Source organism: Lissotriton helveticus, chromosome 6 (genome assembly GCF_964261635.1).
Source record: "Lissotriton helveticus chromosome 6, aLisHel1.1, whole genome shotgun sequence".
Taxonomy (NCBI): domain Eukaryota; kingdom Metazoa; phylum Chordata; class Amphibia; order Caudata; family Salamandridae; genus Lissotriton; species Lissotriton helveticus.
This window is the reverse complement of record NC_136067.1, coordinates 889,235,711-889,252,098: the sequence shown is the minus strand read 5'-3', so window position 1 is coordinate 889,252,098 and position 16,388 is coordinate 889,235,711. Positions and strand designations below refer to the sequence as shown.

The 16,388-nt window shown below is 43.7% G+C and overlaps 1 protein-coding gene across 2 annotated transcripts in view; it reads right to left on the bottom strand.

Annotated features, from left to right (window-relative positions):
* Nucleotides 1-3,053: 3,053 nt before the first annotated feature.
* The window catches only part of FAM162B (family with sequence similarity 162 member B), a 150,815-nt gene continuing 137,480 nt past the window's right edge, over nt 3,054-16,388 (bottom strand). Inside the window, exon 4 of one of the 2 annotated variants that reach the window (XM_078648507.1) lies at nt 3,054-4,675. In XM_078648507.1, the coding sequence (XP_078504633.1) occupies nt 4,559-4,675 (117 nt within the window). In that variant the 3' untranslated portion in view covers nt 3,054-4,558. The remainder of the gene's footprint in view (nt 4,676-16,388) is intronic. The other variant, XR_013596171.1, reaches the window with a different exon arrangement.

Genomic DNA, 16,388 nt, shown 5'->3' with positions numbered 1-16,388 from the left:
AAGCATCGGGAATTACGTTTGGCCAGTTTAGGTGGCTGAAAAGCAGAGGGATGCTGCAGCCAACAAATGGTAAACATTGGGAGGGCTCCAAGCCGCTTTATAAACAATAGTCTCTCATAAGCAATACTCAACCCTAAAAAGTGCTATGATGCAGGCCGCACTCCATAGCACTTTATGTTCCCCACCCGTCCTCCACATTGCCTCTAGTCTTTCCCTCTCTTCTGTAAGCAATAAAAAGAAAAAAGTGATCGGGCTGAACCTTCGCATTTTCCTTTTTAAAACATTCAGCCAAGCTGCTGTGCAACATTGACGATACATTGACAAAGCCAATGCCATGAGACGTATTGGCTTTGCTTGTTTATCTATGTTTGAAAACTAGTCTAGTCATTTTAGAAGATGTGTGCAAAAACATTTGCTGGGTTATGCAGCTTTGGTCTTGACCACAGGAAAAAATTGGAGTCTCTTCTGCTCATCTTCTGGGAGCTCTGAACATGAAAGAAGACGTATCCACAGGCAGTTGCCACCAACCCACGAATATGCGCTTTATCCACAGATCCTCCGGTTGTCTTTTCCATTTAAGGATCCCCAGAGTTGACTCTGTTAGCAACTTTCCAAAACAGCCAGTAACACTTTTTTTGCCCAATTGAATTTCGTCAGACCAGGTCCGCTGTGGAAGCATTCAGCATTAATTTGACATTCTTTCTGCATTACTGGTGTTCCCTGTTTTATCTATATACAAAAATGATCCAGACGATAGGGAGACAAAGCACAGGTAATTCTAATTGCTTTCTGGTGACTGAGGATCTTGTGCCACAATATTTTAGGGTAGCCTTGCTTCCATTACAAACTGTAAAACTGCATGTCTAAATATTAAGTGGACAAATCTGTATTATAAGCTGTTGTAATCTACTGTTTAGCATAATGCATCCTCCCCATTGATGTTTATTGATGTTCACTTCCCTGCCGCTCTGCCAGTGTGTGAGGCCATTAGAATGTTGAGAGTGTTTGTTTTTGGATGAGTTCGGTTGTAGTGGATGGGCTGAGCAGCAAAGATGCTGCTCCTGGTGGGACTATACCTGTAACCAAGTTAAATAAACTTATATTAATAACCCACAAGGATCCAACTTAATTGCAACACTGGTGTCGATTGAGGAAAGAACCTGCGTGTAGAGGTAGAGAGAAACTGAACCTAGAGTTTTAACTAAATGTAATAAGTAAGAGGAAGTCTATAAGAAAATAAATTGAATCTTCAAGTAAAAGGAACCTCTCTCAAGCCCCACCAGACTTCATTGGATGGCCCACAATCAAGATTGGAATGGGGTGTGCATAGGTTATTGAAGTCTGACAGCCTATTATCCACAGAAGTGCTGGACATTTAATTTCTCTAACTCAAGTGAATCAGCACTGAATCAACTGGCAGCGCTGATAAGTGAGCCCGCAGTGAGTGCAGTCATTTTCTAAAAGACTGTACAAGGAGCAATTTAAATTGTATACATTGGATCAACTTTGATGGTGAACTGGCAATGTGGTGCACTGGCAGATCGTTTTAACCTGTTTCATGTGCCAAGGGGACACTGGAGTGTGTTACATATTACCAGCCTCCCTATATGTTGAATATAGTGCTAGTAGTCAGGAAATTGTCAACTGAAGTGTCGTATTCAAACTGGTGCGGAGTTTATCATAACTTGTGCTGAGACATATTCATTAGTAACGTAATGTTTTAAACTCTAAAAGCCACATAAATTCACTAGTTATAGTTATCTCAAGTAACTATAACTCGTGCTCTAAGGTAACTATAACTCACACCCTCACCATGCACTACTAATTACCCCACATATTACAACACTCCTTACATCACCTATGACATCATTGACAATATCACTACAACCAGTAGCGGCCTCTGGAGGGAGTTTTGTGGAACAGTGAGGGGGAGGGGCAGGGTGGGGGGTAGTAAACACCAGAATTAGGATGAACGGAGGTAAGTAAACATTTAAATAAATAAAACAAATTTCATTGCTCGAGTTGCATTGCATTTTGCGATGCAGCGCATGCAACGAAATTTGTTTTATTTATTTAAATGTTTACTTACCTCTGTTCATCCATATTCTGGTGTTCACTACCCACCACCCTGCCCCTCCCCCTCCCGCCTCACCGCCCCTCCGGAACTCCCTCCACGGGCCGCTACATACTACAACATTTGCAGTGAAATTTTTGATGAGAAAAATGTGCATGGCAGAAGCGCAAGTTTTAGTTAACTTGTTAATGAACATTCCACCTAACTATAACGCTACTTTAACATTCATATTATAACATGTTTCTACACATGAATTATTAATTAATGGAATCCAGGTACTTCCTCATTAAAACTGAATTTAATTTACCAATATAAATGGGTAAAACAACAGAATATACTGACATAATTAACAAGTAAATAAGTTTCTAGAAAATCCGTGTCTATAGAATACAAAGCACATCAAATACCTGAACTTTTAGTTGACTCTATAAAATGATTTCGTATGCATGCAACATGTCTCCAAAACATATTTTTTCAAAAATAGTTTTCTCTTCACAAAAAGGAATTCTTTCCACCTTGTATTAGTCGACAATGCAGTAACACCTCAAAATGACCCAAGGAATGTATCCAGCATTATATCACAATTTCTCTGATCTTCTTACAAAAAACTATATTCCTTCTTTTAGGAAAAGGCCGGAATATAGTAGTGAAAGACATTCAGGCATGATAACCCCCCTGCCTAGCAGTGAGGTCACAACACATATTTACAGTCTGCTATGCTGAAAAGTATTGGTCAAATACGTTTTCCTTTCCCTTGTCTGTCATTATCTACCTCCAGGTTATTACCAAAATGTTGATATGATAGCATTCTTGGTTATTACACAGTGAGTTTTTTTTTTCATATTGCGAGGCTCTGTTTATTAGACTCCTCTTAAACCGCTAACAATAGGTTTCAGATTCTACTTCTTGATTGGCCAAGATCAGAAAGACTATAGTGCTTTGAAAAACATAAGGGCCAATTTGTTTTTTTTTTCAGTAAAGAGCTGTATCTCTCATTTGGTTCCAATTTAGACCCCTCTTTATGAACTACATTCATACTCTATGAAATTGGTGCTTACCCTGTGGTCCGAGGACCGTTGTGGGGGGGGGGGGGGGGCAACCGGTTCCAGGGGTCCTTAACTGCTTAAAGAATTAAATATTATTAATATTCAGATATTAATGAGTTTTATATCAATAACAAAGAAAACTGTAAAGCTGAACATTTTCAAACTTTGTGTAAATGTGAAGGGATTTGAAATTTTAGGCTAAAATAATGTTGATACACTCATATTGATGTGCGAGACGAGTTTAAGTGCTTCAAACAGAACAGAACAAAGAGGTACAAAAGGGGGTGGTGATGGACGGAGCATCTGAACCAATCAAACACTCACACCCAGTCAACAGATCTGTGTTTAATCCATCACCGTTCTTTAGCCCACTCTGCCACCCCAGTTCCGACATGGACATATGCAAATCAGTCTGACCCTGTGCCTCATGGAAACAGTCCAGCCCGAACTGCCAAGCCATGCCTTCCCTGGACCGGAACAAGCTTCCGAGGACCGGTTTCTGGCATTTCAGGCGTCTTCAGCCCGGCTTGCTTGAATCCAGTGGCAAAGTGAGCAAGGGACTCACGTCTGAGCATACCCTGCCAACTTATGGCGAACAGAGTGGTACAAAAGGGGGTGCAAACAGAACATAGTATGGGCTATGGGTTGTCTCAGTTAAATTTAGAAAAGCTCCAACCTTTCCATTCAAATAAAAATGTAGATTTTTTATACTAATGGTTTGTAATTTAAACAGAATATTTCAAAATGTGTGTATTTTTTTTATGAATGCTTTTTTCAATACTTTTTTGATTTGAATTGCGATTCAAATCATCGAAAATTCTAAGCCGTGGTCCCCATATTCCAATAATGATTCATTGAGGGTTCCCAGATTAAGGTAATGATTAGGTAGGGATCCACTGAGGTCAAAAGGTTAAGAACCATTGCTCTATGATATTTCTTTATGTTTGCACTGGAAGATTATAAAAATGCCCAGTTTCTCCAAAATATTTGTAAATATGCTCGAGATATGTATGCAGAAAGCATGCTTTTAAAAGCTCACCCGTTCCAATTTCATTTACACGCTGTAATATTTATTAACATTAGGCATATATTCCAATATTTGAATTGGTTGCTACTGTCTTGTCTCTTTGTGCATGTGGTCTGCTGCTCTATACCTGATGTGGTATAATGATGGTGTGGGGTTCCAAGTAGTTTGCTCCCTTTGTCTTTCAGCTTGGCTAAAGAAGCTTTTTCACTGAGAAAAATAACACTATATCATTAGAAAAAGAATTACATAGGCACCACATATATTTGAACATCCGGATTAAAGTGTTGTTATTCCTTTCTACAGTTCCAATAGTCCGTCCTCGCTCGATTGTAGTCTTGTTCAGCCACCTTTATGAGTTATGTTTTTTTGTATGTGATTTCGTGATCAAGGTATAATTTTGTTAACACAAAATTATTCAGGCTTAGACTCATCATTTTCTTCTGTCTCTTGTTTCTCCTGTGCATCTTTCCGCCACTTGGCTTTTTTCGCAAGGTTCAAAGTTGTCAAGGACTCGTGGCGTGCAGCAGCCTGTAAAGGATTAAAGACATTTTCAGTTTTCAGTTTCTGAATCCTGTGCCACCAATGTATAGATGAATACATATATTGATCTGAAGTAGTTGCATAAAATGTAGTAATGTTTCTAGTTGCAAGGCACCATCTTTTGGCACAAAGGGCCTGATTTCTTTTATGATGGTCTTTACTCTGTCAAGGTGGCGTAGGAAATTATGTCACCCACCCTAAGGGACAGAGAACTGCCATATTTAGAGATTAACACTTGCCCAGCGGTATTCTCTGTACCATTACGGTAGTTCCTCTGAAGGTGCCGATGTTTGGTGGATGGTTATCATTAGTTTTGTCGGCTGTTCACCAAACACTTTGGTTTTTAATAACAAACTCCCACAGTGGGAGTTTGTTTAAAAAACAAACAAATGACTAATTACCCCCACACCCACTGCATATTTTTCTATGGGTGTGGTGGTCGTTATATTAGTTTTTTTGCTAGTCACCGCCTGGTTTTTCATGGCAACGACGGAGACAAACAAGCATTTGCAATGCAATAGGTCTCGCATTTACGCAAGTTTGAGCTATTGATATTGCAAATAACAATGTCTTTTATTTTTGTTTTTGTTTAAAAAACATAAATAAAAGGCATCGTCATTTACAATGCCTATAGCTTAAACTCGATTAAAGCACATCACTAATTTAGTTTTAGCAGTCTGCAACTCAGAACTGCTCACATCCTCAAACCCCTGTGCCTGCGTTAGGCATGATTCTAAATCCCGCTAGATCGCAGAATCACACATTGCTCACTATTTCATTCCTCCTGTGCCACAGTCACCATGCACTTTACCCATTTGCTGACCGAATCTATAAATTATGTTTTTGACACTTGAGTGTGTCAACATGAGATACTTAAAAATGAGCTGATCTTGGGAAGTGACCGGAAACATCGTATTAGTCAAATATTTTTAACTCTGCACGCCCAAAACCAGATTTCGTCATGCATTTGCTACTGTTAACATTAGTAGCAATGTTTATGTAATGTAGTTTCTTGATGAAGAGACCAGAACCTAATATTTTTAAAATAAAAATGTTTAGTGATGAAGAGACCAGAACCTAATATCTTTAAAATAAAGATGCCCTAAACATTTATTTATTTCAATTTATTTATTTCAAAAGTTTTATATAGCGCTGGCTAGACCCGGAGGTATCAGAGCGCTTTACATGAGCATCAGATCATAGTTACAGGTTACATCGTTACAAAGGTTACATAGTTCGTACAGCATGGCCTCATAGTAACTTGTAGGGTCGAGATAAACAATAAGCACAAATACGAAAGGTGAAAAGCAGGCAACGTAAGAGAATCAGGGGAGGGGGGTTGGAGCAGGGGAAGTAGACAGATAATGAAGGCGGGAAGGAGGAGGGTAGGGTGAGAGACATAGCATGGGAAGAGGAGGGGAAGGGTGACGGGGACACAAACCGGTAGACGAGTCAAGGCAAACGTCCAAAGTCCAGTAAGCTGTGATCCCAGGGGAAGTGGTATCACTTCCATAACTCTGTTGCGAGAGGCTCCCTTTGCGCAGTGGACTCTCTCAGAGTGGTCTCTGAGACTCCAAGGCAAACATACTGGATTCTTCCCCAGAAAGGGGAGAGGGAGTGCTTTGGCAAGGGGTGCCATACCAAACCTCAAGTGTGAGTGGCTCCCTTGGCGCAGTGGACTCCAGCGGGTTCGCTGAGACTCCAGAGTGTAAATATTGGATCTTTCCCCAACAAGGGGAGAAGGAGTGCTTAGTCAAAGGGCACAAAGGACAGGGGGGTAGGCAGAGTAGCAGGCAAGGGGAGAGATTCGGGGGAGAGGGGATAGGAGCTAGGGACGAGACAATAAGGAGAGACGAAAAGAAGTCTGTCTAAAGACCGACTGGGTAGGTGACGACCAAGGAGGGAATCCACGGCCCATCTCCCCTATAGCTAAACCAAGTAGCTCCATCGGGCATCAGACAAAATAGTTCAGTCTCAATACATTGAGAGAGGAGGGAAGGATAGAATAAATAGAGGGCGGATGCGGTAGGAGACTGCAGGAGAGACGAAAGGAAGTGCAACAATGTGGTTCAATAATATATCAGGAAAAGATCAAACAAGTAAACATTATATCAAAACAATCAGCAATACATTAGGAGAGGAGAGAGAGGAGCGAAAAAGTAGGGGGGTGGGGGAGGAGGGAAAGTGAGGATAAGGGAAGAGACAACCGTAGAGACGAAAGAAAGTCTGTCTAAAGACCGACTGGGTAGGTGACGACCAAGGAGGGAGTCCACGGCCCATCTCCGCTATAGCTAAACCAGGTAGCTCCATCTGGCATTCGACAGAATAGTTCAGTCTCAATACATTGAGAGAGGAGAGAAGGAGAGAGAAAAATAGAGGGAGGATGCGGGAAGAGATGACAGGAGAGACGAAAGGAAGTCTGGCTGAAGACCGACTGGGTAGGTGACGTCCAAGGAGGGAATCCCCGACCTGTCTCCCCTATAGCTAAACCAGGTAGCTCCATCGGGCATCAGACAAAATAGCTAGATCTCAAATGACGAGGGAAAATTCGCAGCTAGACAGGGTGGGGACTACGTGCCAATACAGGTAAAGGCAGAGGTCAGCAGCAGGAAAGTGGAGAGGAGTAGAGTGAGGAAATAAATAGGGTGGGGACTAGGGCCAGGACAGGTGAAGTCAGAGGTCAATAGCAGGAAAGTGGAGAGGAGTAGTGCGAGGAGGGGTAGGGGGAAGGTAGTTTGGCAAGAAGTTCCCATGGATATGGTGGTCATGGCAGGTCCGGAGGCAGATCCAACAGTGTCCTGCATAGGGCCCCTCAGCAGATTCGCAGTGGAAACATCATCAAAATACAATAGTTCATTGCAGTCAAATAAAATTAGCTGGCAGCAATCAGAGTTTATAATTATATGCTTGCAGGAGTAGCTTTGTTTTAAGTTTGGTGTGAACAGGAAGACATTTCCCTGTCCCAAAAACCAAAATCAGTGCTCGCCTCGAAAAATGTGCCTTCGTTCAGCAGAGCCTTGGCTTACAACTTAAGTACGTGATGTTTGGTGTTTAACATTAAAGCGGACGCCATGCTGAAACAGAATGGCGCCCGCCCGTGTACATGAAACTTATGTGCATGGCAGCCCCTTATGCGGGCACCATGGTAAAAATAAGTAGTCCTCAAACAAAACACATCAGCACCTACAGTATAATGAAACTGTAGTTGGTCGGCTGCTAGGCTAAAACGGAAATTACATTTTGCCAACACCAACCAATAGGGAGCCAGCATATAAGGGGCGAACCAATGCCAAGCAGCAGGCGGGTTTACACTCCTATTGTCATTACTTCAGGTCTTGCAGACAGCGCATGCGCTGCATAGGCTCGACACAAAAAGGACATCCAAATAGCTGCCATATAGAGTCGGCAGATGGTATATTACCCCTATGGCCAGCACTCCCTCAGGACGTCCGAGTAAGCTTTCTGTAAATGGAGCCAACAGGAGCACCACTGACAAAATACTATAAATCTCGCTGGAAAATCAGGAGTTTGTCAAACAGGGTACTCTGTCACAGTGGTGACGTTGTGCCCTTTACGCCAAAGTCTATGTCAGCTCCAAGACCAGGGCTTGAGCAGGGGTACCACACGGGTGGACGGCGTCCCCCCATTTATTTTACCGGGTGGACACCGTCCCCCCAGCCAAACAGCTGGACTTCACTCTTTGGCCTCTCTGGGACGAGATCGGAGCTCACAGCTCGCTGCTCATGCGCTGACTTCTCAGATGCAATCGCATCTAAGGGGTGAGCGATGGGAGCCAATGAGCCCAATGGTGCAAGCCACCTTTTGTGACGTCACTTCCGGTGACAGCGGACTTGCGCCCTGCCTAAGACCTTGGTATGCTATTCCACAACATGTCCAGTGTTATACATAAAGCACGCCAAGAAGGACCTTATGAAAAGCAATGAGATGGTAGATACCACTGTGCCCTGGAGTCTCCTAACCTAAATAAGCTTCAGAATGCAAAATCTATCAATGAGAAAAAAAAAAAACAGAAATGCAGCCATGGTAGGGTGCTCTTGCTTTGTGGGTACATTTAGAAACGTGGATATTATAATACATTTTGGCTGTTAACTGTCCCCACTGAATGTTTTAATTAATAACCTTTGACATGGCCTTATCTGCTTGAGAAAACCACTAAGCACTATGTGGTGGCAGTGGACGGCTGCCAGGGTTCGTAAATGAACAATGAATATTTAGTATACATTGCAGTTTAGCAAATTCAAGCACTTTTAACAGCACAGTTTTGCGTAATCACACAGTTTTAATATAGTAAATAAACTCTTTCCTTATCTATAATTTTATTGTACTTGTTTGCTTTCTGAGAAGAGACAGTTTTGCATACTATTTGGTGATGCGACTATTATTGAAGTAACTTTTTTTCTTTACCTGTAACCAAACCGTTATTTGACACCTATATAAAAATATACAGAACTTTGAGGCTCAATGTCTGTAGTTTTGACTAGCTTCTCAATTTGGGAAATATGAGGGAAACTAGGAGGAGGCTCCTTGTCAGCACTTTGAACATGGAACAGTTTTACTTCCTATTTAAATACCTTAAAAAAGGGTCGTTATTCTGGAAAATGTTCAGCCCCTGAACAAAATGGCACACATTTGAAATATTTGAAAACATAGATGGTACTTTTCGACACTGAAAACCTTAATTACTGTGAGGATCTAGGTGTACTATATGATATGGCTGTGGGGCCTTATCGTGGAGCACACTCACAGATACCATCTCTTGGGTCCAGTGAGTATTGTTTACTTAACCTCGGCTCAACCCTGGGTAGCTGTGGCTGAAAGCAGTAAGGCTGGGCAAAATAACTTCACGTGAAGCATTGGACAGCACCAAACAACAAAATTAGAAAATCACACACCAGTAAAAAGACACAACAATTTATTAAAAAACAGAGCGTATTTTTACGTTTTTTTAGAGACCTTGATCATCAAAACCTACCAGAGGGTTCCAGAGATACAGATTTTATAAGCTTTTATCACTTTTAAAAGTTACCGCTAACAAGCCTTGTTGAATAAAAAGTTTGTAAACTTTTCAAAAGTTTGGAGAAGTTAGGTACTTTGGCCTAGCTGGGTGACCAAATCAGGCAGGTACGAGATCTAGGGGGACTGTACTTATACTTTAGACAGTTAAGTGGCCACCAAAGTGTTTTAGAGCAAGTTCCATACTCTACAGCACGACCCCCATAGATGTCAATGGAATGATCCTGATGCTGGGTGATGCAGGTAAAGATGCTAAAAAGTATGCTACGGTTATGGTGCGGTCAACGGGGGTGTCTCAGTGGTGGTTCCTCAGACCACAGGTGATGTGGTGCGACTTTAGCCACTGACATGGAGGTCCCTCGAAGTCCTCTAGGTTGCAGTAGTCAAGCAGTAGATCCTGCACTACTGGTCTTGCAGGTCCGTGGTGTAATGCAGACTCTTTGGTGGGAGCGGGTGTCCCTTGAGTTCGATGAATCCCGACTTTGAGAGCACTCCCTGGTCCGGCAGACTCGTGGGCTGGTTTTGGTATTTCAGATTTTGTCATTCTGGTGCCGGCGACTTGTAGTGGCAAAACGTCTGCGGTGGCTACCAACTTGTCCATTTGGGCTCTTTCAGCGCTTGTTTTCCTGGAGCTTTGTTCCAGGACATCAGCAGACTGATCCTCAGAGTCACTGCTGTTGGTGAAGGCTGGAATTCAAGATTTGCACTGTGTCAGGAGTCGCAGGCACAGTCCCATCTCACTAGCCCAAAAGTGCAGCAGGTGAAGTCTTCATGACCGTGCAGCCTCTCTTTGTGCAAACAAAAAGCGGCAGGGCAGTCCTTCAGTGCTCTCTTCATTTCAAATGTGAACTGAGGGGCAGGATGCCAGGGGTGCCCTTCTTATCCCAGGAAAGTGCCCTGAGGTGACCACACAGTCACTAGCCAATGGGCTACTGGGTACACTACTCTCTAGTGATGATGTTCCTGTGATGTGTGGCATTTGGCTCTCCGATAGTGACCCATTCTTGCCCTCTTCAAGATGGCACGACCCGTACTTGGTCTTCGGGAACAGGGTAGCGCACCCTAGGGGTGTGGCTGCTGGTGGGCTACACTCCCACAGAAAAACAGGTTTGGACACTGGTTTCCCCTTTCTTGGCTCTGTCTCCTAAATAGCAAAACGCCACTGGAGTCAAGCTATCCTGGCTGATGAGGGCTGAAATCCCGAAACCGGTCCTAGGATGCTTGATTCCGGCCCAGGGAAGACATGGCTTGGCAGTTCGGTCTGGACTGTTCCCATGAGGCACAGGGTCAAGACTGATTTGCATATGGCCATGTCTGAACTGGGGTGGCGTGGTGAGCAACATAACGATGGATTAAACCCAGATCTGTGACTGGGGGTGAATGTTTTGCCAATGTGCAATATTCCGTCCATCATCTTGTGTGTTTTGCTGTTCGCCCTATGTGGGAAGGGTATGCCCAGACGTGGGTCCCGTGCTCACTACACCACTGGAGTCAATCTATCCTGGCTGATGAGGGCTGAAAGACCGAAACCGGTCCTAGGATGCTTGATTCCTGTCCAGGGAAGACATGGCTTGGCAGTTCGGTCTGGACTGTTCCCATGAGGCACGGGGTTAAGACTGATTTGCATATGGCCATGTCTGAACTGGGGTGGCGTGGTGAGCAAAATAATGATGGATTAAACCCAGATCTGTGACTGGGGGTGAGTGTTTGGCCAATGTGCAACATTCCGTCCATCACCTTGTGTGTTTTGCTGTTCGGTCTATGTGGGAAGGGTATGCCCAGACGTGGGTCCCGTGCTCACTACACCACTGGAGTCAATCTATCCTGGCTGATGAGGGCTGAAAGACCGAAACCGGTCCTAGGATGCTTGATTCCTGTCCAGGGAAGACATGGCTTGGCAGTTCGGTCTGGACTGTTCCCATGAGGCACGGGGTTAAGACTGATTTGCATATGGCCATGTCTGAACTGGGGTGGCGTGGTGAGCAAAATAATGATGGATTAAACCCAGATCTGTGACTGGGGGTGAATGATTTGCCAATGTGCAACATTCCGTCCATCATCTGGTGTTTTTTTCTTACTCCTTAATGTCTGCTTGAACAAAAGGATGCCAATACTGTCTCACTAATTTCTTGAAGTCGTCAATCCATAAGAGTTAAACACTATGGTCATTGACACATCGATGTCTGAATGAATCTTTTGTTTTATTATTAAAAAAATTTCTCAAACAAGGATTCTTGGTTATTATTTCACCAATTCATAATGGATGAATTGGTGAAATAATAACCAAGAATCCTTGTTTGAGAAAAAAATGTAATAATAAAACAAAAGATTCATTCAGACATCGATGTGTCAATGACCATAGTGTTTAACTCTTATGGATTGACGACTTCAAGAAATTAGTGAGACAGTATTGGCATTGTATTGTTCAATTGCATTTCGTGGCTTAGCCTTGCTGTTGGGGGCCAGGACCCAGTGGTGTTTTTTGCTTGAACAAAAGGCATCCTGCTTAGGGTTATTGTCCCAACGGGCCTTCAAAGTTAGCTTCACCTTTCAAGCCTGCCTTTCGAGCTAAAAATCCTACGTGGCCATCCTGGGAGAAAAGGTAACACCTCACTCTGCGGCAACTTCTTTTGTTCCCAGGCCTCACACGTCTCCCCAGGAGGTCAGAAACCCATCTGTGTGTCAGTGCGTTTGTGAGGCCACTGGACTGCTGGAGTGCAGTGGGGCAACTTTGTAAAAGTTGCTCATCTTTAATAGTGACTTTAAATTTGGCCTGGGCACCAGGTTGGATTTACAACCCAGAGAGTCCGCCTCACCCCGTTCCGTTCCGCGGCCACCGAAGTCATCTGCGGCGTACCTCAAGGATCCTCGCTCAGCCCCACCCTCTTCAACGTCTACATGAGCCCCCTCGCAGCCATCGCACGCCAACACAGCCTTAACATCAACTCATACGCCGATGACACCCAGCTGATCCTCTCCCTCACCAACGACCCGGCCAACGCCAGAGCCAGCCTACACGAGGGAATGAAGGACGTCGCCGAATGGATGAAGAACAGCCGCCTGAAGCTGAACTCAGACAAGACGGAAGTCCTCATCCTGGGATCATCCCCCTCCACCTGGGACGACTCCTGGTGGCCCCCTGCCCTGGGCACCACCCCCAAGCCAACGGACCACGCACGAAAACTGGGCTTCATCCTGGACTCCACCCTCGCAATGACCAGACAAGTCAACGCCGTATTGTCATCCTGCTTCAACACCCTGCGCATGCTCCATAAGATCTTCAGATGGATCCCCACCGAAACCAGGAAGACAGTCACCCAGGCACTCGTCACCAGCCGAATGGACTACGGGAACACCCTCTACGCGGGAACCACTGCCAAACTACAGAAAAGACTTCAACGCATACAGAACGCCTCCGCACGACTCATCCTGGACATCCCCCGCCACAACCACATCTCCGCCCACCTGAGAGACCTGCACTGGCTCCCCGTCAGCAAGAGGATCACGTTCAGACTCCTCACCCACACACACAAAGCTCTCCACGACCTGGGCCCCAAATACCTCAACAACCGCCTCACTTTCTACACGCCCACCCGCCAGCTGCGATCGACCAGCCTCGCCCTCGCCACCGTACCACGCATCCGCAGAGCCACCGCCGGAGGAAGATCCTTCTCCTACCTGGCGGCCAAGACATGGAACTCCCTCCCCATCCACCTACGGCTGACCAAGGACCATCTCTCCTTCAGGAAGCAACTCAAGACCTGGCTTTTCGAGCAGTAACGGACCCCCCCCCACCCCCAGCGCCTTGAGACCCTTCCGGGTGAGTAGCTCGCTTTACAAATTGTTCTGATTGATTGATTGATTGAATTTCCCAATTATTTTTATGCCTTACTTGACTTGGTTAGGTGGTCTCATTCAGAAGTTAGATCGCACTGGAGTGCCAGCTGGTAACCATGTGTTAGCCAATGGTAACCATGTGTTAGCCAATGGGGCTACTAACCCTCCCACATTAAAACAACAATTTGGAATTATTGCTGTTAAGACATACTCGTAATGGCAAAGTCCAACTGCCAGTGTCACACACTGTACTGCCATGTCAATCCACAGTGGCGGCCAGGGTCCATCTTGTCTCTGTCACATGCAGGGTGGAACAAACAGTGATGCAGTCCTGAATGAACACTCTGCCTTGCATGCCTTTGGTACCTTTGGTGCCATATTCTAGAGACCTATAAGTAAGTCAGTGTTTGCCAATTGGGTGTAGCCAATTTATCATAACTTTGGTATAGAGTAAAAACACTGGCACTGAGGTCTGGTCAGCAGGCCTCATTGCATTCTGAGTGGAAAAAAATAGCAGCATCAGTCCAAAAGTGCAGGGGTGAACATGAAAAAAGAGGCATTTTTATAATTACACAACAGTATTTTCTGGTAGTGTGGGGTAAGTGATTGTTCCACCCAGAGAAATAGGTCCCAGGAGAAGGAATACAAAGTTGCTTTTGTTCTTGTTTATGTCCACAAAATCTACTCCTGTGAATGAGACATTCAGCAAAGTTTGTTTCGGACTTGGGAAATATGATTTGCTTAGAGTTACAGAGATTTTTAATCCTACTGTTGAGGTCTATAAATAACATACGATTCAGGCCTGCCTTGTTTTATCTACAGCTTTTACAGACGGAAAATATGTGTATATTGATTTATAAATGTATATCTGCAAGTGTAAGACTGAGGAGTCTAGTGGGAAAATAAGTACTTTACGGGTGATGCACTTGTGGCGTTTTTGAGCATCCTTATTATATTGGTCATTTACATTTGCACAAGGCACTTCGTGATTTTACTTGTTCAGACGGGCTGGTTGGGCTGAAGGAAGTATCAAATCTATTTGAATTCCCTGTGTTTACACCTGCATAAGGAACTTTATGTTCCAAATATCAAGGAGGGTGTTTTCATGACTGAAATACTGTATGCCTATATCATTTTCTTGTCCAAGAAGGGGAACTAAGGGCTTTTAAATTATTTATTATTCAGGTTCAGCATATATGCCCAAATATAAGTGTAAACAGAAGTAGTATGTCGTTCCTAACACGTGGTGCAGCTAATGGTATGTGATCGAAGGGTTTGACAAGTATGTGTACACTTAATGAGCAGGAGAAGAGTTTTACCAGGAAAACAACTTGTTATGGCGCAATGTATTGCTGATATATCTATGAGTTCTTATATGGTTTTAGCTGAATAAAGATCGATATGATACGATTTACACATGCCTGAGAGTTTACTGAAGCCCTTTTAAATCGGAAATCTATGTGAAAGATGTGGTGATGTCTAAAATGAGTCACATCGTCTAACGTAACACATTCTAGAGGGTCGGTCTGTTTTTTCCCAACATTTTTATTAGTTCAAAACATTTTAATACTCCTATGAGATCTTATTGAAAAGAGTTGGACTTTGTGAAAAATGTCCACTGCAAGCCTGAGCACAACCTACAAACTCACCTGCAAAAAAGATGCAAGCATTGCAGGCTCAACTATGTCATTTATCCAGCTTTGAGATTTTTGGTGTGACATTTCAGCCTACTATTTTTAGTGCAGGTGCACAGCCTTGAAAGTTGCTCAATAATTTTTGAAAAAAAGTTCTGTGAATGGCTTGGGTGCTCCACGGGTGACGTCTTCCGTCCTGGACGTCTGCTTGTAAATTATGCAAAGTGCCTCTAATGAACCATTAGTTGCATCCCCCTGGGCACTCCTTTGGGTTCCCTTAAATGAACTAGGACTCAGCCTACACCAGGACCATACAATCGTTTTATTTGACCTCTTAAAAGACTCATTAAACAAAGTCCAGAGGCAAAAACTGTCAAGGGGTTGAATCGCCAACTTGTATCCAACCAAGTTCATACAAAGATTGGATACAAAAGGTGCCCTATTCTGAGTCAAAGTAACTGTAGGGTAACATTGACAGTTTTTTTCAGTGCTTTCTTGTGAGAATGCCTTTATTTTATTCTTATGATGATTAAATGTAATTTATGTGGCATTTTTGTATTTCATCGTCCTTCATCAAAGCTCTCTCTGGTGATGCTCTCTTACCTCCACTTACATTGTTATTATCTCTCTCACTCAAGGCATCTACCCCTAAGCTCTCAAACTGGACAGATCCTGCCATTTCTAATGAAACATACACTTGACCCTAATGACCTCGCCAACTACTGGCCCATCACTTAGCTATTATTCAGCGGGTAAATCATTGAAAATGCAGGCTATGTTCAACTCCACAATCACCATCTCCTACATAAGTAATAGTCAGATCATGCTCCACCTTACACATCATTGATGATGTCCTCAGGACCACAGATAAAGATGACCCCTGCCTTCTAATATTACCTGTGCTCTCTGCTGTTTTAAACACAGTGGAACATACCTCCCTTATAGTCACCCTCGAGTTGGGATTCACTGGAAATGTTCTTAATTGTTTCCCCTCCTTCCTTTTCAACCTATACCAATTCATTCACCTGGGCATCTCCAGGTTGCAAAATATACCTATCCTGTGTGGAGTCCCACTGGGTTCCATGTAGTCTCTTGTCATCTTCAACCTTTACATGGAGCCGATTGCTGCTCTACTCACAGATTATATAATTGTTCCAGATTAGTAAATGCTGAAAGATGTACAATCCTTAAATATC